Source organism: Falco naumanni, chromosome 6 (genome assembly GCF_017639655.2).
Source record: "Falco naumanni isolate bFalNau1 chromosome 6, bFalNau1.pat, whole genome shotgun sequence".
NCBI lineage: Eukaryota > Metazoa > Chordata > Aves > Falconiformes > Falconidae > Falco > Falco naumanni.
In genome coordinates this window covers 18744463-18768725 of record NC_054059.1, presented here as the reverse complement: position 1 = coordinate 18768725, position 24263 = coordinate 18744463, and the positions used below count along the sequence as shown (strand labels likewise).

At 39.1% G+C, this 24263-nt stretch overlaps 1 protein-coding gene across 3 annotated transcripts in view; it reads left to right on the top strand.

The window, feature by feature from the left end:
* LRRC1 (leucine rich repeat containing 1) overlaps positions 1-24263 on the top strand; it is a 235355-nt gene that overhangs the window by 163806 nt on the left and 47286 nt on the right. For 2 of the 3 annotated variants that reach the window (XM_040598662.1, XM_040598661.1), the window contains exons 21-25: positions 13212-13283; positions 21915-21980; positions 22062-22145; positions 22239-22298; positions 24039-24083. In XM_040598662.1, coding sequence (XP_040454596.1) covers positions 13212-13283; positions 21915-21980; positions 22062-22145; positions 22239-22298; positions 24039-24083 — 327 coding nt within the window. The remainder of the gene's footprint in view (positions 1-13211; positions 13284-21914; positions 21981-22061; positions 22146-22238; positions 22299-24038; positions 24084-24263) is intronic. The other variant, XM_040598663.1, reaches the window with a different exon arrangement.

The window sequence follows — 24263 nt, the reverse complement described above, 5'->3', positions numbered from 1 at the left end:
CCCATCTCTTCTGACTTGCTGCCTCTCCCTGTGGCTCTGGTGTACACATGGAGCAGGTAACGCAGATCTATTGTTCTTTCCATTAAGAGCAACTCATCATGACAGCAAGTTAATCAGAAGGTGTTAGATTCCTAGCTAACCTAAATTGGCTAAGGTCGTTGAAATCAATAAAGCCTGTAGATCATTTGAATTATTAACATCTGACTTCCCAGGCCTAGGGTTTTTTTCTAAGCACCCTCTGCAGCTCTTTATGCAAGAGAAAGATGCTGTAAAAATCCTACTGTTCTGATTGTTAGTTAGCACTGATTTTGCACAGATGTAACAAAGTAATGAAGATAGAAGGCCTGTTTTATGTTGATATGTATATAGATCAAATAATTTATTGATTTATTAAAATTTTAAATTGTCATTGTGACAATTCAAAAAAGGTTCTTTGATATGTTTCATTTTAAAAATCAATCAATCTGATTTACTGCATGAAATATTAATGCCTCCTATCTTGGAAAGAGCACTGATAGTTTTCAAGGGTGTACATAAAGTGGGAAGCTTTACCTTTAGTACAATAGCAACATACTTCTCACATGGAATAAATCAAATTTTCTTCGACCGCAACAGTGTTCCTATCAGTTGAAAAAGCAATTCTTCATCAATACTTCTAAAAAAAAGTTAAGTGTGGCTACTTGGTCTCTGAAAATAAATAGAACTTCCTATCTTGTGTTGAAATACTTGTGCTACTCAATTTTTCATCATATTCAGAGTCAGTTTTTTATTGAGAAAATTATGAATAAGAAATCCACTCTGCTTTGGGATTCACAGCATTAAGAAACACTCATTTTTTTCTGAGAAACTCTCAGTGAAGCTGATGAGAATTCTGCCTGAGGAAGGTGTAAAGTCATAGGTAAATCTTTGCAGAGGAAGCAGCCTGTAAAAGAATAATTGTCTCAGGAAAAAACAAATTTAGTTCAGCAATACTCTGCCGGGCTTACTTGGGTGGTGTCTTTAAAAGCTACTACAGAAATGGGGCAGAATTTTTGTAAGACTACAGAAAAAATCATATGCTGTGGTTTTCTTAAGCTTTTGATGACAAGTAAACAGGGATTTGTCTGGCAAAGTAACAGAAAATGCAGATTGCACAGAACAAGGTATTAAAGCCTAACTTTACTAACTATTCACCTGAATGTGAAGAGAGGTAGTGTGTAATATGGGCAATGCATATCTCTTCAATATTCTTAGGTCACAAGTTTTCAAGACTGTAAGTACTTCCACAGTCTTCATAATCTGAATCTCTCCAGCTATCTCTGTCGCTTCATAAGAAAAGGTTGTTTTTACCAAGCTACTTTTCACCGATGTTCTGATTCTTCTTCAGTGTTGCCTTAGGCTTTGCTCTTTCTGGTTTACTATCTAATGAAGTATCATCAGCTCAGAAATGAAGGAAAATTATGAAAACATTAGATAGATGTATTATTTATCTGTTGGTAGATTTCCTTTGTACAAAGGATTCTGTATAGGGGCTACCATGTCAGTTCTTGGATTATAATGGCAGTATCACGTAACACCTAAGAATTATTACATACAACATTATGTTAATTTAAAAGTATAACTAGACTATGGGTTTCCTGTCAGAGGTGGAAAAAACAAAGACTGGTATTGGGGACCATTGTGATGTACAGGGGATCACTCTAACTGTACCAGAGGGCTCCTACAGCTTCATTAGTTTCTAACTTCATTTTAATGAAAGAAAAAAAGAAAGTATTTTTTTAAAAATGGAAGCTTCTGTTGTTCTTTGAAGCATAAACATCCTGACTGATGTTGGAAAATGCCATACTATATTCAAAGTCTGAAAAAATAATCAGTTAAAAAAACATCACCAGTTATTCTGGTCATATTTGGAACTTTTTGGTGATAATTTGCTGTTTATGTATTGTGCCCCCTTTTTTTTGGTAATGTTAAAGAGCATCTAGTTATGCAAGAGAGAGGCAGAGTGGCTCCTGCCCTTGGGGGTTTACCCTTTGGGATGAAGGGGATGTCTGCTTCCCTGAATGAACTCACCTTGGAGACACTTCCTGGCTCACTCCAGTGGATCAGTAGCCAGAAGGCTTTTTTAGCTAGTTCACTTGATATTCCTCTGTCCAGTGCGTGTCATCTGGCTTGGCTTTTCCAGACAAATCAGTCAAAAGTCCCTACAAACTCCTGCGATTGCCAGGAAGAATGCACCTTCCCTGTTCGGAGAAACCAGAGTGTTCCAAATGGCATCTATACGAATAGGGTCTCAGCTCACAGTCTGATTTACTGTGCTGTCTCCAGAGAGTTTGTCGAGTTTTCCACAGTCTTCAGTGCTTTTTTCTAACATTCCGGTTCTCAGGTTGCAGGCTTGGTAGGGGATTTACTTTTTCCTATCTATAACCAAATTCTCCTGAGATCAAAGCATGGTTAACTGGTCCCAGGACCAGGTCTACATCAAGCCATACTTTCTCTCAGACATGATTTTTGCCATTTGGGCTCTCAGCTGGTCACACTCTCCCTTTTTCTGTTTGCCCAGCACACCTCTCAGGGCATTGCTGCTATAAGTAACCGCAGTGTTTGTGCCCTTCCGAAACAATGTACTCTCACCAGGAAGACCACGTGCCTTGCGTCCAGCTCAGCTCTGCCATTTCAAATGTGCTGAAGGTTAACCTGGTTAAGGCCCAGTACTAAGTCTATGACCTCTTTGATATTTCTGGGATCATCATCTACAAGGCATTAAGATCATCTTCAAGTTCCTTGATTGCTTTGTGCTAAGGTAACCTTGCCACCTGTTTCAACTTTCTTTATATGTTTTTGGGAAATGTGCATCTGTCTGAGGTCCTGAGAAGAGAAAAAGGCTTGCAGTTGAATCAGAGACCTACTGTGTTCCTACAGAAACACAGATCTACTTCAGTCACTCGCTTCCTCTGCACTGATCCAGTACTACTACAGAAGCATTTTAAACCAGTGGAGAAACTGAACAGGAAAAAAAGGCAAAACAAATTCCACTGATCAAAGAAAGTTGTTATATCTCATCTACTGGCCCTGGTGTGGCTGCACCTGTAAAACCACGCTCAGTTTGATGGTTACTCACACCCAAATTCAAGCGAGATGTGAAGAAGGGAACGGGGGTCCAGCCACTGTAAATGTGGCTAGGGCACATGTGAGCTGAGGCTGAGAGCGCTGGCTTTGCTGACTCCAGCAAAGCAGCAGAGGTGGAAGCATCTAGGAACAGCCCACAACTACTTGAAGGGCAGTTACAGGGATGACAGAGCCAAACTCTTCTCTGCAGTGGCAGGCAAGACAGCAATGGCCACAAATTGAAGCATGGGAGGTCCCACCTGGACATCTGGAGAAGCTTCCTCAACTGGGAGGTGGTGCTGCACTGACACAGGCTGCCCAGGGGATGCTGGAGCTGCTTCCATTAGGGCTTTAGAGACTTGGTGAGGCAGGCCACAGCTGACCTGACCTGCTGCTGTTGGTGAGAGCCCTGCTTTGAGTAGGAGGCTGGACTAGATGACCTTGAGAAATTACTTCCAACCAACTTTGATTATGGTTCTTCCATCCTGTAAATAAGAGGGTAATCATCTATAGTTGTGGTTAATACTGTAACACAATAGCAAAATCTTTTCCAGAAAACTTGAATAATGGCTCAATTAGCTCAGCACTTAATGTTCAGTGCTGTTAAAACTGGAAGATGACTACTGCAACATGTCTTTATTAAACTTACATGAGCATATTTATCATCTGCTACTATGAACATTTTCCTAGCTGCTTATAAATCTTTCTTATTAAGTTTTAACTAATTAGAAGTCATTGCACATCCTGCTCTTTCATTATGGAGTTTCATATTTGTTCCTCATTTTCTTTTAATCTATTGTCTTTGTAAGGGAAATTTATCTATTCTGTTTTTAAATATAGAGGTTTCATTCCCCAGTTCTCTTTTGGTAGTTGATCAACTGCCAGAACTCATTATTAATTTCAGCAGGCTGCTCCAAATTATCAGATGTATCACCATGCTGCTTTTTAACTTGTTAAATAATTTTATGTTTCATGACACATTTAATAATATTTTCCATAATTTTAAAATATTAATAATTATTAATTTCCAGTATTTTTCTTATTCTTAATTAGCAGCTTTTCCAACAGGAGTCATAATTTCTTGATATAATAAAACATACGCTACAATGATATTACAGATATACATCTTTATATTCTAATATTTGCCCTGTATACATCCGTTGGCTTTCTATGTGTTGAGGTATATAAAATAAGGGGAAGATATTTGGTGTTTATTTCTATAAATCAAGGCATTGCCTTGATTTTTCTACATAACTGCAGAAAGTATCTTCAGTTTACAAGGCCTGCAATTTACATGGTATCATTTAGCAGGAAGAGCTCACTGATTTTAAGTTAGAAGGCCTAATAGGGGTCTGATGTGCATATTTAGCCTTTAAGGTGTAGTTTAGCCTTAAAAACCCTCTTCTGTCAAGCTTCTTTCAGCATGTGCCCTCACTTGAAAGTTATTTCATTTGTTCTTTTTTTTTGTTTTGTGATGTATCAATACTATATGATATAATAATAATAAAATAATAATATTAATAACAATAATTATAATTATTCTCTCTTATGGGGAATAAATTTGTATTTAAAGATATAATTCATAAGCTGAGCCACAGCCATGCACAAGGCATGTATGTAGAAATTGGATGGTATAATTGTCTTTTATAGAATTGCATAATCTTTTCAGGGTATCAAACATAAGTAGATAAATAAGTGTTCTTATATTTGTATGAAGTTTGTAGGGATAAGTCAATTTCCCTGCTTTCAAATTGCTCAGTCAAAAGTTAGATGATAATTTATAGCCTTTTTTTTTACAGTTGACTTAGATCACTATTTCATACTGATATGTTTTATTCATACTGTGTACACCCCAGTTTTTAATGCCAGCATTATAATAACTTGGAAGACTTTGAGATAATTTCTTTCTTTAGAAGCATAAAACTGTATAAAAAGTTGATAATATACTTGTATGCTCTAATTAGTTTTGAGAAATCCTAATTTGAATAGACCTAAGAAAAAAGGTACTCAAGAAATAACTCATTACTGTTTTATTAGTGTATTGTAAAACTATGGAGATGGGGATAAGGACTTTTACACGCCTACAAACTGTAAAATGCACTGCTCTCTGAATTACAAGAAAAGTGAAAAACAAACTGGACGCCTGATTTAAGTAGTTGTGAGCAAATTTCTTGTTCTGATATCACAGTGCTGCAGAAGGTGTTTACTGAATGGGAAAACGAGTACTTGAATTTCATTTACAGAAAGGCTACTTTCCACTGAACTGGTAAAGTGAGATGGGACAATATCGCAATTTTCTCACTTTCTGTTGCGTTTATACAATGTGAATAGCATCACGTGATTCTGGATACTGATGACACAACTGTCTTGGGGTTTAACTAAAATGAAAAATACAGTAGCCTTGAACCTTGTTATGTCAACAAAATTGAGGTCTAATATAAATGAAGTATCATATAACTTATCTGCATTCAGTCCCCTCCCTTACCCCTGAGTTTAAGACAGCCCTGTGCTTTTAACCAACAGAGCAGTACTAATGGAAGCACTATATGCATGACCACAGGACTGAAATGTGGGGTGCTTAACAGTTCCACAGGTTCCACCTGTATTAATGTTTTTGTTTTTCTTTTTTCCTCCAGTTAATTTCCACTCTTTCCATCTCTGATCATCTTTCCTCTAAACCACCTGCTGTCCACTTAATTTCTCCAATTAATCAGAAAGTAGCGTGTGGTGCCATGGTTAACCTGAATCAAGCCTCTTCGCTGGAAGACTCCTGTAACAACTGGCAGTCAGCAACTGGGTTTTCTAAGCAAGATTCCTCTCTCTACTTTCAGTCTGCTTTCCATAGTTCACCTCCCTCCATGTCTAAAGCATCCAGTTTTTACTCCACTCCTCAGCTGTATGATAACCTACAAGTTACACCAAGTGTCTATACCCCTGGCTGTATTTGCAAAATGGGACACTTCACCACATCCTCTGTTCCAGCAAAGAGCCCAAGCCTTTCCCCTAATCCTTCACATTCAACTGAAATTCAAGGATCTTCATCTCAGTCTTCATCCCTCAGTTCTTCCAAAAGATTGAATGCTTTATCTCTCGTCCCTGTACATATAACAACACATTCATTATCTCCTAGCCCTAAACCTTTGTCTCCACCCTCTCTTTATGGTTCCTCTTCAACCATATGTAGTATAAACGAGCCTTGCACACAAATGTCATCTAGAGGAAATTTAGTGAAGGCAGGAGTCGTATCCCCTCTGCCAAGCAGACTGACTCTCTTAACTGCTATTCTGAGATCAGGCTCTTCTCAGCGGAGACCGCTTTCACCTGCATCTTGTCCCACATTTTCTCCTAGCTCCCTTGGTTCCTCCACACTAGCAATAGATCAAAAGTCCAAAACAACTCCCCCAACCCCCAAGAAATCTATTTCAAGCCTTCCTATAAGGCCAGATTCTCCTAGCAGAGAGAAACGTTGGCTTTCAGGATGGGCTCAGCACCTGCCTTTACCCTCCAAGCCTCATTCCACCCCTCAGTCGAGGTCCCTTTCTCCTAAAAAGCACCTTCCAGTCAGAGCACTTCCTCCAGACCCCCGAAGTCCTCCGTTATCCCCCATCTCCTCTCACAGAAAATCCATTGTCTCTCCAGGTTTGCAGTCTACAATGCCTCCTCCTTGTTCCCCAGCACACTCTGCCCTTGCAACCCCTCCCTCTCCTTCTCCAGAAGGGCTGCGATATGCTGGCTCCAGGTCCTGGGCACCTCAGAAGTCTCAGAGAGTACACACTTACTCACCCATCTTCACCTGCCGGTCATATCCTTTGCTTTCTTCTACCAGTCTTAGTGGCCTATTCTCCCCCACACTAGAAAAACGCTCATCTCCTTCCCCAAGTCTTTTGCATTCAGCTTCTAGGTCTAAATCAGAATCACCCCAAACCTCTGTTCGGGAGTTGAGTCCCTCTTCCCCTAACCCTTCAAGTGTCTCAGAGCAGTGGTCTCTCTCATGGCCTTGTTCTACTCCACCGGTTCCACAAACTGGTAATATTAATTCCCATCCACTGAAGCTTAATCCTTCATTGGTGAACACAAATTATAGGTCTAATTCCTCCTCTCCAAGACCTGAGCAGTCTATCACCTCACCGGTATTAAAGTACAGGTCTCCTGTCTCAGACAAGTCACCAGGCACACTGCCATCAAGACCCAGAGAGCTGACTTCACCACAGTCTTTTTCGTTGCCTCCTGACCATGAAAACATCAAACCCAAGGTACTCTTGGTGCATGCTTATTTTCTAATAGTCCTTTGTCCCTGTAGCAAAAATCACACCCAAATTGCACAATGCTAATAAAATAAATGAGCTGTGGAAAAAAATGTTTAAAAAGGAAAGATTTTGCATTGATAGTGAAGATAGCAAAGACTAAATCCTGCCATATCACATTGCTAGGAATGTGTTCTGAACTATGGGGAAGATGTAGGAATCCTTTAGCATAAAACCAAAATGCTTTATTCATGAGTGGGAGGAGATACTACTGAAGATGCATTTGTGCCCAGTGGTTCTGATAATCATTTGATGCACTTATTTTTGAAGCTCACCTAAAACACCAGTGTGTCAAAAATAAACCATAAAACATGTTCTATACACCCCAAGCTCATGTAAATCCACATGTATGCCCACCAAAAGTAACAGAAGTATGGTGATCTTGGGTGCAGGGCTGAGCTAGAAGCAACTTAATCTTTGATGTGAACTGGCTGTTCAGTGACAACTGATTCCCAAGCACCTCGTTCCACCTGTCCTCCCCACTCCCTGGGACACTGTACTCAGCTCAGCCACACTGGGACCAGCCCAGAGGCATGGCTGAACTCAGCCTGAACACGGACTTTGGGGCCAAAAGTCAGAGATGAAAGACAAAGACAGTCTCCTGCTTCTTCCCTTTCTTTGGTATTTCTCTGCTCTTGTGCTAGACAGAGGATGCTTCCTACAACATGAGTTACAGCAAATATGAAAGTCTTACACTTGAGGGATCAGCCACACTCCTGCTGTTTGCCATCCACCCAAACGGGGAGCCCCAGCAGAGTGAGAATAAGCAATGATGGCAATTGCTGCAGGAGGTCTTGGGAAACAGTCGTACTTTGTACCTTAAGATAAATATTAAGAACGGGAAAGGAAAGTTGATAAAAAAACCCCAAAAAACAAAAAAACCCCAACAGGTAGGTGAAAATAAAAGGAACTGCTATGCAAAAAGGAAGAGCTGGTAGCAGAAGACATCAGAGCTGCAGAAGGCTTTCCAGCCTCTTTCATGTCTGCACTCTGTGCTTCCTTTGTGCCTCCTCTTGCTGATATCTGAGCTCTGCCCCATCAGAAAAAGGCTATTGTAGTTTGTTGATTTATTTGTTCGCAGCACAAAGTTACAGCCTGGTCTGCCAGATCAAGTTGTGTCAGATATGTTCCTAACAGCTTGGCCATGGCAGGGATGACTGGAACTGCTTTGAAAATTGTTAATTGAAAATGAGAGGTTTAAATCAGCACAAAGTAGCAATTGTCATGAATCGTTCTTTTAAAAACCGAATGATCCAAGAGGAACCATTGTGCCAATCACAGCTGTACAGTGTCATTACACCCTGTCAGTATTACTTAATGAAACAAAAAGAGAAATGAAATTGTAGAAATTCCAAGAAAAAAAGCCCCTGAGACAAAATTTGAAGGCATGACTGAGCCTGCAGATCGCAAAGCAGTTGCGGTTTCTGCGAGTCAGTGCAATGAGCCCTGTGAGAGTCTCTGGCAGTAAGGAAATTGCCTACTTGTGACACAGAGCTATTGCCTGAGTTTATATTTGCAGAGGTTATTACACCCTTTCTGTCTTCCTTACTGTCCCTTTTCCTTCTAATTCTGCTTTACTGTGTTGTATGCTGACACTTTGGAAACTGCCCCACCACCCCATGGTACCAGGATCTCTGATGACACTCCAGCCTCAGCTCTCAGTATGTTTCCAGAGAAAAAAGGAAAAGATGGAGGGGAGACAACATTAACATCCTAAGCAGCACTTAAGGGTCTTTATCAGCAAAACTTTAGAACTAGACAAAAAGTAGGTTGCTCCATTTGATGACTGTTGATGCATGACAGAAATTTTGCATGTATGAATATACTAAGTGAATATCAAGGGGAAAGTGCAACGTCTAGAAGTGCTTGACTTTGATATGTGTAATTTTTCAACCTTAATGCTGCTTCAACAGTGGTTGATGTTAAGACACGTATTAAACCAACACCTATTAAACCAGGATTTTGACATTAGATATACATTTCAGTATTCACATCAAACTGTTTCATTAACATGATAGCAAATCCATTATGCATAAAGGATTCTTTAATGGAGAGCTTTTATATGTCTATGTCTATGCATGCACCAATTCATGCAAATCCAAGAGTAACCTATGAACTTACTTAACTGTTTCCATTTGTATATACAAACACATGTGCTTTCCCATGCTTTATAAATTTATCTTTGTTTGCCAATGATTTAAAAATATGACTGTTTTGCGAAGTGAATATAAACATAAATCCACAGAACAGTGTGAAGTGTGAACTTTGCATCACCACAGACAATAAACAATCCTTCCCTGGACTCTGAAGACACTTTAATATTGTCCTCATGAACCTAATATAGCAAAATGAACAGTAGGATGTAGGGGAAACAGATAAAATTGGTGATTCTGCAGGAACAGATTAAAATAAAACCTTCTGGCTGTTGTTTGAAAACTCTTTGCAGTGGTTTCATGGGGTATCACTCCTACATACTCTTTAAATTTTCCTATTGGAATGTAGCACAGGAATGCATGTAGATCTACCCAAGGCAGCTGTGGAACAAACTAACTGTAACAACATGGACCTCAGCACAGCTGCAAAACCTATCACAAAGCAGAAAGGATTACTCATGAGGAGCTCTACGTTACCATGGTTAGCTGCTGATTTTAAACCTTTATAGGTATGTGTCTAGCTTATTTAGGTGATCATTTGAGCAAGAAAAGTAGGACGTTTCCCCCCAAACTCCCCAGGTTTATACTTGCCTGAGGTCTGATATTTGAGTTGGTTTGCTTCTGCTTGGACTATGGTGGAGGCCAGCAGACCTAACTCTTTATGACAGTTTAGAAATACTGCTAGATTCCCCTGAACAAGATTACTAAATGTATTTAGGAATCGAAGAATAATTTTAAGTAATGTGAACCTAATGAAGTTCAACAAAGCCGAGTGTAAGGTCTTGCACCTAGGAAGAAACAACCGCACCAGTACAGGATGGGGCTGACCTGCTGGAAGGCAGCTTTGCAGAGTTCTGGTGGACAGCAAGGTGACCATGAGCCAGCAGTGTGCCCTGGTGGCCCAGAAGGCCAATGGGACCCTGGGGTGCATTAGGAGAAGCGTGGCCAGCAGGTGGAGGGAGGTGATCCTGCCCCTCTGCTCTGCCCTGGTGAGGCTGCATCTGGGGTGCTGTGTCCAGTGCTGGGCTGCCCAGCTCAAGAGAGACAGGGAACTGCTGGAGGGGGTCCAGTGGAAGGCTGTGAAGATGATGAGGGGACTGGAGCATCTCTTTTATGAGGGAAGGCTGAGACAACTGGGCCTGTTTAGCCTGGAGAAGACTGAGAGGGGACCTTACCAATGTCTACAAATATCTTAAGGGGGAGTGTCAAGAACAAGAGCAATGGGCACAAACTGCAACACAAGAAGTTCCATTTGAATATGAGAAGAAACTTCTTTCCTTTGAGAGTGACAGAGCACTGGAACAGGCTGCCCAGAGGGGCTGTGGAGTCTCCTTCATTGGAGACATTCAAAACCCTCCTGGATGTGATCCTGTGTGACCTGCTCTGGGTGACCCTGCTTTAGCAGGGGATTGGGCTAGATGGTCTCCAGAGGTCCCTTCCAACCCTGACCATGTGATTCTGTGGTTCTGTGAACTAATATGTCAAGAAACTTATTCATATAGATGGGAAAGTACACTAAAGACTTTCTACTCATCTCACACACTGTGGCAATAGCACATTGCTCACAGGTTCTGCAGTATCTGGAAGTGATAAAGCACATTAAAGCAGTATAGAAACTTTTACATTTTAACAGTCTGATATGTCTTTGTTTAGTTCACATAACAGTACAACTAACTTCAAAGTGGTCATGGTATTTTCATTGTATATGATGCCCATCTCATCATACGTAGAAATCTATGGGCTAGCAAAGAGGTGGCATTGCTTTTACTTGTTCAATTTTATGATTTTCTTCATTGTACATCAATTACAGGTAAACAAGGATGCATTTTGTAGATATGCCAATTTTAATATTTTGAATTTTGGTCTTCCATCTTACTTCAGTGAGCAGTATTTTATGTCTTATCTGCATATAGATTTTGTACATACATAAATATATATAAAAACCTACACACATTTACAGCCAGCTGTTGCTTATTAAATGTTCAAAGGGCAGGATTCAACTCATATAACTTATGACATTTGGAAGTTAGATATCCAAGCACAACTTGGGCAATTCCATTATAGCTAATGGAGAGAACATGGTGTATTTACAGGATGATTTTATTTTACCTTTCTAGATGCCTATTTTGGGAAAAGATGAATTATTCTGTAGAAATGCATGTGAATATAAAAGGCATATGATATTGACTGAAGGACCTAAATGGTAGAAATCCAAGTTAGAATCACCAGCTCATATAAATTACTACTCCCCTGCCCTCAAAAAAAGAAAAAAAGTGCAGTTCCAGCATTTGTATTCATCTGCTTTGTCAGACTGTTCATTCAGTATGATTATTGTGAATATTGACTTCTTGAATGTCTGTCAGTCCCCAGCTGCTCACTAAGAAATACGAATGAAGCCAAAAGCAAACATAATATTATGTATAGGAAGAATTATAAGTGGTGTCCTACAATATTTCAAGAGAGGTGCGAGGATGATATAAGTTTCTCTTACCTGAATTAAAATTTTTACCCCTCTGATGTCATTGAGACTTTTATTAGATATAAAGAAAAAAGTGACAATAGTATGACCCAAAGTACAGCATGCAGTTCAGCCTGTCATCTCATAATCACCGGTATTCATTGTTGCAGACAGCAGTGCATTGAAATACCTGAACTGATTAACAAGTAGCTTTATTTCTGGGTGACTATCACAGAAATAATCAATCAACAACTTCAAACTCTACTATTGTGTGATTTTATGATTTTTATTAGAATGTTGTTGAAAAGGGGCCAATTTAATTGTTTAAAAAGATACATTCTAGCAGTCATGTGACTAAGAATCCTAGCTCTTGAACTCATGGAAGTATAGAAGAATCTCATAAATTATTTAAAAATTACTGAATTAAACTTCCATAATTACAAAGAAAATGTGGAAAATATGTTTTCTAACTGGGCAAGCTAATACAGTCTAAAATATAAATTGTTTAGAAAGAGTAATCTTTAAAGCTGACTTAACATTTTTGTACCCAAACCCATGCATTTTATATGGTTTAGATTGTTCATTCTGTATGCGTGGTTAGAGTGTGAAAGTTCCTTTCCTTATTTTGAAATATTTATTTGGGTGGTAGAGTTCAGGAGATTGAAAGCTGGGACGTGACTTAAATGATCTATCCACTCACACAAGTAATTCAGCCTTTAAGCAACCTGATCAGTCTCATTAAAGCCAATCAAAGAAATCCTTCTGAATTAGCGGTCCAGGGTCATGCCACACAGCAGCAGTTATTGGGGTGCACATACTGGCAGAAATAGCTGTGTGCATTATCATATAAAATTACAAGAAAACTTGGAAAAAACTCACAGCCTCTCCTGGTACTAATTTAAGGATAGTAGCAGAAAGTGGTCAAAATCACTTTGGAAGTTATAAGATGATATAGGGAATTCACTTTGTCCTGCTTCATTCCTAAAAGCCAAAGATGTGCATTATAGTCCTTCAGAATCTTAACAGCAACACTAGATTTTAAGAAATAGCTTTCCTAGGTACTACATAAGCATTGTATTGTTTCAACCTATCTGCAAGATAGTTGGAATGGTCTTTCATTCTGTCGTACCTTTCCCCTCTCTTCCCTCTCTCTCTCTCTCTCTCTTCTACCCTGTTTTACTTCTCTTCCTGCTTTCTGGTTTACCCTTTTAGCAGTACAAGATCAAGACAAGCTACAAGGCATTTGCAGCAATCCCTACAAACACATTACTTATGGAACAGAAGGTTAGTGTTTGCTCAAAGACATGGGAATTGCATTGTATATTTGAGACCATTCAACTTCATGTACGTATTCTGACATTTCTGTGGGGGATATTGCAGAATGTAAACTCTGGGAACTAACTGCTCCTACCATTTTTCAGGGTTAACCACTTCCCACTGAAGACCAAAGCCTTCACTAATCTGAATTTCTGCAAATAAATTTACTGTAAAACAAAAAGGTGTCCTAAAGGAATTGCTATTTATGGCAACATCTCAAAGTCCATTTTGTTATTGGAAGGTTTCTGGAGCACTGCTGTTCTGGGAACTACCAATCAGTAGGTGTTGGTCAGTTAAGAATTATTTAATGGCTGTGCTTATACTAGTAAATTTAACATCCTAAGATATGCAAATTTAACCAGCTGTATTGCTGAACAGCGAGACCAGTCCTGATCATTGCACTGGCCACTTACCGCTGTTTACTCCTGAACAATTTCCCTGAGCACTTCAACAGTTAGCATGGGCCAGGTGCCTGTTCCCAGTACATAGTTTGGTGTAACAATCCTTTTCTGTAGGGTAGGATGATAGATCCAAAGAACAGCCTTTAGTGCATTTATTTACTAGCAAGGAAACAGCCAACAAAGGCTGGGTTGTATAGTCCTTATTTAGATAATGCAAATTCAGAGGTCAATTGAAAATTAAAATCCATGTGAAGTGTTCAAAGTACCCACCAGTGTCTTTTCTAAAATCTTTCCCCAAATTATTTTTGTACAAAAGAATAGCCCACTAAGTTTAACAAAAATTTTCTATGATTAGCAATGAGCCAAATGTCTTATACGTTTAAAGGTCTTATATATGTTTAAAGACATGTCTAATCACTCTGACATCCAGTTTATAGCTTTATCAGAAAAATCTTTCTGTTCAGGACCTAGGTCAGGAACTTAGCCTCTGATTAATTTCTGTAAGATTAAGCATTCCTAACTACACATTAAATATATATTCACATACACAGCTCAGCTGATTTCACTAGAAGTTTGCAGATCCTAAACACATGGGAAAGGATGAACTTAATTTTGTGCTTGAAATATTGCTGATTGTGATCTAGTAGTTATCAGTTAACTGCTATAAATAAGATTTTTTTTCTCCAAAAAAGACACATTCCTTTCTTTCTCAATGGTCTTTTAATCTTGAATGATTTCTTTAATCTTTTGCATAAAGCCTGATCCTTCTCTTACTTAATTCTTAAATGCACTAATGAAGGTTATGTCTGCTTCAGCATGCAATGTGGTCGAATAGAAATGGCTCTGTAGAGGAAAATAGCTGATGCAGCTGATCCTACATCCCTACAGAATGGATTTTTTTTGGGGGGGTTGATTGGGAAGAGTGCCCGTTAGTGGCTGGAAGCATTTGGTGGACTACTAAAGTGCCACTTCATGGTTGACTTAATCTGAAAGGCATCCAGTTTGTGCACTGCAAGACTGCACCGCTCTGAAAACCAAGCCAGGTAGGTGACGTCGAGCAGGTTATTCGCTCTGTGAGAACACTCCTGATGTGAACTAGTGGATTAATGTCAGCCATCTGATTGCACCTTTTCAGAAGAAAGGGGATTCCTTTTGGTGGTCTCACTGATGCTCGCCAGGGCATTGACTCTCAACCTGTATGTTACTTATCCCCAGTACATAAAAGTTAATTGTACGATCTAATGCCAGGATCTGTAGAAAAAGTTATACCTCAAAAGATATTTGTGTTTAGATAAACTTTTGGTTATCCACCACTTTACTGAAAATGTGAACCTTGGTGTATCCTTCAATAGTGGAAGCAGTGTCATGTAAAACTAATAAGAAAAAATTCTGCTACAGGATTTGCCTTCAGGAGAGGGTCTTGACTAATTTGTAAACTGTATGTTTCAGCATGGCCTGGCTACATGCTTTCTCTTGTTTTGGGAACTATGGATAATAATCTGTCATTGATTTGTACTAGCAGCTAATTATAGCGGTCCTAAGCTAGCTGTGTTAGCTGACATGCATTTAGAGTATGGCTCTTGAAGGAAGCATGGAGGAGTCACATCGCACACATGGGCGCCATTGTACAAACCCTAATATCCAATTATTCTCCTCAAAAATGTTGGGAAGGGAACCGGGAAGGAACCCATGCTACATTGTAGCTCAATGACAGTAATTATGTTGCTCCCATTTTATGCAATGCATTTTATGCACTGAATTAAAAAGAGGGATTCAAGACAGTATGATTTTAACAGCATAAGCAATGTTGTATTAGCATTAAAATCATAGTTATATGGAAAAGAAGTTTTCAAGTGGGTTTGTGGTTTTTTTTCAGCAAGGGAGGCACGTAAAATCTGAAAAGCACAGATATTACTGAGCTGAATGCATTAGGAATACATCACCTGCCTAAAGTGCTAAAAATGTGTTTTGCAGTGCAGTTGAACTGTAAATGCACATTCTCAGAAGTCAACTTTATCCACAGTGTGAGTAATTATTACTTAATTTGAGTGGTTGTGAGAAATAAGATTAGTCAGAACTGTGATGTGGTGATCCTAGTGACAATTCATATACCGTATTAATTAGATCCCATGATAGAAACCCGCCATTGACATGTCGTGTAAGGTACAATGGTTTGTCTTCCTCCAAATTGACTCCTTGCGTCTAACTTTCTCAAGTAACTTTTTCCTTTTATGTGTGTAGATGGTTTAATTTCAGCCAACATTTCCCCACTTCTTTTATGAAACCATCATATTAATGGTTTTTCTAGGACATATGCTTCTTATCCTCCAGTACTCTTACTAAAAATGAATTGTTCAAATCTGTGCTCATTAACAGAGAAGAAAAGGCTTGTTGACAATATATGCGTATACTTTGGCAGCCCCAGAAGTAGCTTGATCTCATCAGATCTTGTAACTGGAATGCTTTCCAGCTGTTTGAGTTTGTATGATGTTCCTCACATCGCTTGTGTTCCACTCAGAAAAAGCCCAATCCAGCATAGGTCTTGGAAGGTTGTGCTGTAACTTCCTTCATAGTCAGAAGAACAAAAACTTGTTTTTAAGGGATTCTCAGTATGGTCAGGGGAGCAGCAAGAGTGGGCTGCTCCACAGGAAAGCTGAACCAGAAGCAGGCAGCAAGCTGGCAGGACAGTCTCCTCACCAGCAAGGGCACAGTTCCACAATGTCTGAGCAAGGAGGGCAGTGATGGTGATAATGGGGTGGTGGTAACCATGGTCAGTCAGCAGTGCCACCACAGCCATACAGATTCATTGTGATGAGGTAGGTCCACAGACCGTGATAATGAACTCTTTAGTCCAGCAGATGGTAGGATCCACTAGCTAGAAGAGGAAGCTGGACAAATTTAATGCAGGTATAAGGCAAAATTTTAACAGAAAGAAGGAAATATCCATTAGAAGAAATTTCTGGAGACTAAAATGGGCTCTGTCACAGAAATCGAAAAATCAAGACAGGACACTTTTCTAGCACTTCATACGGTAATTCCAGGCAGTTCTGTGGTTTGAGGAAGAGGTCAGACTAGATGATCACTGTTGTTCCTTCCAGCCTAATTAACATTGAGTCAGTGAGTCATCCGTCTACTGACACTCACTCTTGTATAGCTTCTATAGTTACACAGACATGCTCACAGTCTAATTCAAAATCCCATTCCTAATCAGGTAGTATTTAAAAAGTAGTGTGTCTATTATTTAGAGATTGTATTTATCAAATATCTATAAAAATATCTTGCAGTCAAAATAGATAGTGATGAAGAGTTTATTTCAGGGAGCTACAGAAAAATTTTTAACTTCAAGTAGTCAGTCTGTTTAATTAGATCCTACTTCATCTTCAGAATTATGTCGAATTTGAGATGTAACTCAAAGACTGTTGGATGCCTTGGAACTGCAAACAAAAAGTCTTTTAACAACTCAGTGGTCTTTGGTCTACAGCAAGGTCTATGCAGGGGAAACTGGGTTTGCTGTGTTTTTCCAGATATACACCCCCTCTGCATGCTGATTGGGGTGAACTTCCCTTATCTGGGCGTCGCTTTGATAGGAAGGAAAGCTGGACATACAGACTTGGGGGAGACAGGTGCTGCAAATGTTCTGCTGAGAGTTCCCCCAGTCTGAACTGTGGTGAAACCGGGAAGATGGAGTGTGCCATGAAGCACATCTACTTCACAGTTGAGGTTTATCCCACGTTAACCAAGTCTTCTGAAAAGCACTAGGAGTAACTGGCTATATATGGAAGAGGTGCAAATGAAAGCACCGTTGACTTATCTGGTTTGTGTTTATCAACTAATTACAAGTGGAGAACTATAATTTCCATTTTAAATAAATGTAGAAAAAAATCTATCTTAAAGAATAAATATTGTAGGTTATCGATTTTGTCTGTTTATGGCTGTTCTTCACGTTTTCTCTGGTCACGATGCAATTTGGCTAATTTCAAGAGAGTTTAAAACAGTGTTTCCATATGATGTTACACTTCTAAGAAAACTCCAAAGACCTAGTAATTGCATTCCATCACCTATACAACAGACTGCCAGCAGTGCAGAATATTCTCTTTGTTGAGAAAAAAGAAAAGGCAAAAAAAAAAAGTGAAGCATTTTCCTTCTCATCAGAAGGAAACAGAGTTTTGGTGGATTATTTTTTGTTTGTTTTGTTTTGCTTGTTTGGTTTTTTTTCATGAAAAGAAAGAAATGCAACTGAGGAAATATGGTAGGGATTTGCTACATTGGAGACCCATCTTTAGGTTCTTTCTTAGAGGGAACTCTTTACCTCTTGTATTATCAAACATCCATTGGTATAGGCACTGATCATGGTAAATAGAGATTCAAGTCACTCCTTGAAATCAGGAACTTGGAAGCCAATTTTGCCCACTCTCAGATGGTAGACCTAACTGATAGACAATTAACTACTATCAAGGATGTTTCTGGACCTGGAAATTATTTCTGGAAGCATTTTGTTGAGAATACTTTGTTAAAAGAGTATTTCATTTTTTCCTCAAGTACTTCTGGTGTGCACTTGCTAAGTGAATTTCTTGCATCCAGATTATGCGTTCAAAATGCTTCTCAAGGCTATAGATAAATACATAGTGATTAGAAAGAAAGGAAATAATTTATGCAGTCATAGAGTGATAAAGGACCTAGTTTGTCTGTAATAATAACAAAGCGTGCCAAAGTAAGAGCAGGCTATGAGCTCCCTCTTTCTTTCAAAGGCCTTGCAGCTTTTAATATTAATTATTTTATAAGAGGAAAAGTAGTCAGGTCTTTTCAGTATCATCTCCCAGGATCTTCAAGGAATAAGTTAAAGGAACTCATGGTATATGAAGTTCCATTGTATAGAGGGGTTTTTTGGCATGTGCTGAGGGCTTATGAAAAGATAGTGATGGGAAAAATATGAAGAGAAATAAAAGAAAAGGAAACTTCTTGGGTTTTGCTCAGCCCAGGGTTTTCACAGTTCAGTAAGAAGGAAGCTGTGTCAGATCCAGGTTACAATATTCATTTTTTCTTACTGTTGATGTGAACCATTGGTGGATGAAACAATGTTTTATATTTCCTATATGTTGCCAAGAGCTTTCATTCTTTTAGCAAAATGTTGGAGATCCTGTTTAGATCATTTACCAGGATCCTTTCAGCTCTGATACAGCTTTAGCAATGAAATAGCTTGGGGAAAAGAGGAGGGAAAGATTGTAGTCATTATTGATGTCAATGGTGTGTATGTATCAATTTGTCCTTTCAAGGAAAAAATTAGTTTTTCAGCAAACAGTTATTTCATCTGAACATTTAAATTCTGTCACAAATACATTTTCATTCTCCAAATTGCACTCCTCTTTCAAATTGTGGTCTCACTATTGTTTTTTATATATAATAAAAAAATTTGAATGCCTAAGTAAGTATGTTCCAATATTAATATTGTTAGACCATCAGCATAGGAAGCGAAGCTTGAATATTGTTATAGCGCTAATCAGCACCACTGTAGATAGCACTAATGCTTTAAATTAATCATAACATTATTGCATGATAACTCCAGTAATGAGTTCAGAAACAGTAGTCATACTTTTTTAATCTCAGATTTTTCTCTATGTAGAAATGTGAGGGGGGAAAAAAAGGCATTGCTGGAAAAAAAAAAAAAGAATTGTATTTTGAGAAGCTAGCAACAGATTAAGCAGAGCTTTTTTTTATCTTTTTAGAGGTGATAGTGATACCTAAGATCTAATTCTCTCTGTTTCTTCTCTTTCTTTGGAGGACTCAGGTTTTTCAAATAGAAAAAAAACCCCACAAAACCCAAAGAAAAAAACAAGAGATAAAACAATGACATAAATTAGATGGATCACTTTGAAGATTAAAAATTTCCTTCCCCAAAGGTTCAAAAAGGCAGGAGGACACTGCAGCTTTCTTTAGCATGGCTCCTGCATGATGGCCATATCTCACAGGACCATGGAGTGCACAGGCCTTGGTGCTGCGCTCACCTGAGTTCTTTGGTCAATGAAGACTCCAAAATACAAAAATATTTGCATACCAAATTTCTACTGAAACTGATGTATATTTGGTACTTATCCAGAGTTTTGGTTCTGAACAGCCATGTGTGGATGTGGCTGTGGTTCCTCTAGAAAGATTTCTCAGTATCTTCTGGGTAGCTGTTTCTTACCCTTGATTGTGTTGACCCTCTCCCACTGCTCTGGTGAAGTGAATATGACATAGAAACATGTATTTTTTCTTAACAATTACTTTATTTTGTTCATGACTCTACTGGTTTCTTGGGGGTTTTGAGAAGCTTAGCAGTTTCTCCATTCTGAACCCATGACTGATTAAAATGTGCTGTTTTTCCTAACTCACATTCAGACTCATCAGCTCTCTACAACAGTCTGCTTTGGCAATCCTAATAGGTACTGGAATGACTCTTCTACTTCATTTTATCACTTAATTTTCTGTTTACCAGGAGGATGTAATCTCAAGTGAAGCTGAACTGGGAACACATTACTTTAATGTAGCTCTGAGCCCTTTTTGGCTGAGCCGTCCTCTTCTACAGGACTGTCTGTTGGTCTGAGAATTTGGCTGGGTATTAGTGATGAGACAATAGAGATGAGAGAGACTATTTATCTTTTAATCTTTTGTCTTGGGATAAGATTATATTCATTTCTGTATGTCAAAATGAATCATTCTTTTATTTTTTCCCTCTGGAACTACAACTACTCTTAACACCAACAGGTTTGTCTAGAGCTGGAAGGGAGGGAAGAAATCTGTTTGGAAACAAACTGCCTTTCATTTATTCTTACTGTACTCTCTGATAGAAGATATGGTGTTCCATAAATGTGCTTCTGTGCAAGATCATTCTTGGATGGTATTAAGATAATATTAAAGGTAAATTGTCATTAACTTTTCTGTTACGCATACGTAAATGTATGCTGCCAGTAGCTGGACAAGGAAAGAGTAAAAAAATTGTACTCAGGAAACTCAGAAATAATTACTTAAGTATATTCTTATTTTCTTTTTATTCAAGATTCTGCCATTTTCGTCCCAGCTCCATGCATGTCTTTTGTAACCAGCAGCCCTCATAACCACTTCACTGGGATCAGCCCATTTCCACAGAATCGCACATGCATGAAAAAGTGCTTTACTGGAATGCTCTCTTTTTTTCTTATTATATTTTTTTTTTCAAATAACTAGCAAAATGAAACTTCAGAAAAACATAATGTGTTAAATACAAAGTCCCCAAACCCTGTGGGTCCTTCCCCTCTAGTCCAGCTTCATACATCAGCAGGCTTCCAGAGTTATTTTTGGTCTCAGCACGTAGTCAATTTGAAAATCAGTTCAAAGCAAAAATGGGTGATGGTAGTGAGAATGTGCCTTGCAGACTCTGGATGAAGTGAAAAGGGAACTGAGCACTGGATTTTGGCTTCTGAGGGTGTTTTGTGAGTTGCCTGATAAAGTCGAGGGATCAGCAAACTGATTCCCACTGTTCTCAAACCTGCTCCAAGTACGGGTGTAGGAAAGTGGAAGGTATATCCAAGCATAAGAAGCTAGTGCTTTGTTTTGGAGAGACTGCGTATCTGCTTAGTGTGATATCATGTATATATAGCACATATTTCACTTTACACATTTCTGATTTCAGGCTAAAACCCCAAAATGCTGAGCACTGTTTTTGTTACAATGTAGAATCACAATCCTCTTTGAACAGGAGGTACTTCTTAAAGAAAACATCTATCGGAGGAAAAGAAAGCCTCATCCGTACTTGGACCCCTGCCTTGTCCACCTGCTTACAGCTGGTGGATTTCCTCCGGTGGTGTGTGGTTGGCAGCCCTCCAACCCCTCTGTGGCATACGGCGCACATTCACTGCGTTACATTTACTGCAAAGGAGGGGGGCATTGTTGAAGAAGGCAGCAATTTAAACTGGTAGTTTCTGATCTCTAAAAGTCGAGGCAATTCACCTCACTTGCATGCTCTCTCTCCCTCTCTGCACCCCCCCTCTAAGGTAGAATCAGAAGTTGGCAACCTAAAGAACCTTATTAGACTCTTGTTCTTACTAGGTAATTTCCTATTTTCCTTCTTTTCATGGTGAAACAAAAAGTGCCACCTTTGGAAACACAGTGTTGCAAAATTGTATATTTGATTGAGTTTAAAAATTTTGAACTCAGTATCACACCAAAATCTTTTGAATTACAGGCATTAGAAGAGTCAATCAAGACTGCTAATGTGACTGACGACACTGCTTTGGACACTCATTCAGAGGTAGTGCTGCTATATGTCTTCCAAATCTCTATTTGAAAACAAAGACAAAGGTTAAATGAGTGAACTATCCTCCTTTTCCAGATGTGCTCCCCTGCCCAGCTCAGACAACAAACAGAAGAGCTGTGCGCTGTCATTGATGAAGTCCTACAGGACCCATTGACTATGGTAACCCACCAGTATGTGGAACTGACTGTTTCTCTTCCTTTCCTTTTGTCTCATCATTAATAAGTCTGTTCTCTGTTGAAAATAATTTTCCAGCGCCGATGTGAGTCTTCTCCAAGTTTTCTGCAGATGAACATGGAATCAGGTGTTGGCAAGGTAGGTCAATAAGCCCACCCACACACCAAGGGCTCTTTGCAGATAGACACTGACGCAAGCAAACGCACAATAAAGCCTATGGCAACATTAAAGCCTGTCTCACCAGAAAGCTGCAGCTGAGACATGCAGCAACAGTAGAAGTGTCTGGTGGTTTAAAAGACATGGAAGGACAGAACTGTAACCCTGGAGGCAGTGCAGTCTTTGTTGCAGGATGTTTTGCTGAAGTCAGAAGGAGTTATATTATGAAAGAAAAACTTTATTAAGGCTTCAGAGGCTAGGATCCACAAGGAAGAAATTCTACATACTTTGCCTTCCATATTGCAGGGTCTCTGGCCGTGTCCCAGATTTCACCTCATCCATGTGTCCTTACTACGGAGGAGGCAATGTTTCTAGCTTCATTGTTTGGAAACTTCTTTCAGAATATTTTTCTTTCCATGTTCATTATTGGTTTTCAATAGTGGGATAATTAAATTAATAAGTAGACTGCTATTAAGTGCTGATTTTGTTTTAACTCTGCACCTAACAGAAGGGGGATGTCTGCTACATCCATTTACCCTGGATAACTCAGAAACAGGTAGTGGGAGGCACGGATAGCTTTCTATACCAGTGTTGAACTTCTGGTTTCATTAAGTTATATTGATGTGCCTTAGGGATTCAGAAGGATGACTATCCAAGGAAAGAGGGTCTTATAGTCAGTTTGCCCCAGGTAAACTTAAGTTGGTTGTGGTAGCTACAGGAAAATGACAATGACAGAAATCCAGCTGGAAATGGGAAGAAAGGGATTTTTGGCAGAGAAGCACATAAAAAATCGATGCATTCAGAACATCCTGCAAAATGTCCAGTCCACCATGCCAAAAGAGGGCACAAAACCAGCATTCCTGAGTGTCTATATTCAATATACACTTCAAATCTATTTTTCATTTTTGAAATTACTTCTGTCAACCAGCATGCAGTAGTGAATCAGGCTTCAGTCACCTGAAAGATGGAAACATGACAGTAGCCAAAGAGGCAGAGACTGTTATTGCGGGGATTCCAATGCCTGCGCTGAATCCAAAGTGGTTAAAATACTGCTATTAAGTTAAGCGATAGCATACAAAACCTACTTCCTTGGGCAACTGAGAATTGAGCCTTGATCAAATAGAAGCATCTGATAGCAGTCATGAAACCAAATAAAGGGGCAACTGATGAGTTTAACAGGATGCAGCATAGGGACCAAGCTAAAGGTTGTGAGGACCTCAGGCTGAGACAGCAAAATTCTTAAACTGAGGGTAAAAGAGAATCATAGACAGGAAGGAAAAAAGAGTGTCTATTTTAAATAAATGTCTCAGAAATAACATGGACTAGTCAGATGAAAGCAAGTTCTTGCAAATGAGAACATGAAGAGATGCCATTTCAAATTATTTTGTGAGCAAATGTAACTTATATTTTATGGGGCCACCACACCTATGGCTATCTACTAATAAGTGTTTTGTTATGGGAGTTCTGAGGGGTAATTTAAACACCATCCTCAAGAGAGTGGAATCAATGTTTTTGAGCAGTAAAAATGAAACAGTATTTTCTACAATAAACCTATCAAGCAAAACTTTAATATACCTTATTCTCATGTATCACATGAATCTTTCTGGAAAATTGAAGTTTTGTTGAATTTGAGCAATTAATAATTTGTCGCAATGATGAAAATCTTGAGTTACTCTGAGGAGTAGGTGTGTGCCCCTGATATATCTATTTTTTTTGTGCAAGGTGTCAACAATGTCGCAGAGAGCAGCTGGGCGTGAAACCAGATATGTAAGTACTTTTATAATTACATTTTGCATGCAGAAATGTCTAATTTATCTGCTCTTGCTACAGTACTGGGTAGGTCTGCACAGGCATCTACTCGTGACATGACAGATTGACTAGTAGAGAGAAGCGAGTACATTAGAGCACTGGCAATTGAGACTTGAGATGTCTTCCCACTGCTGTAAA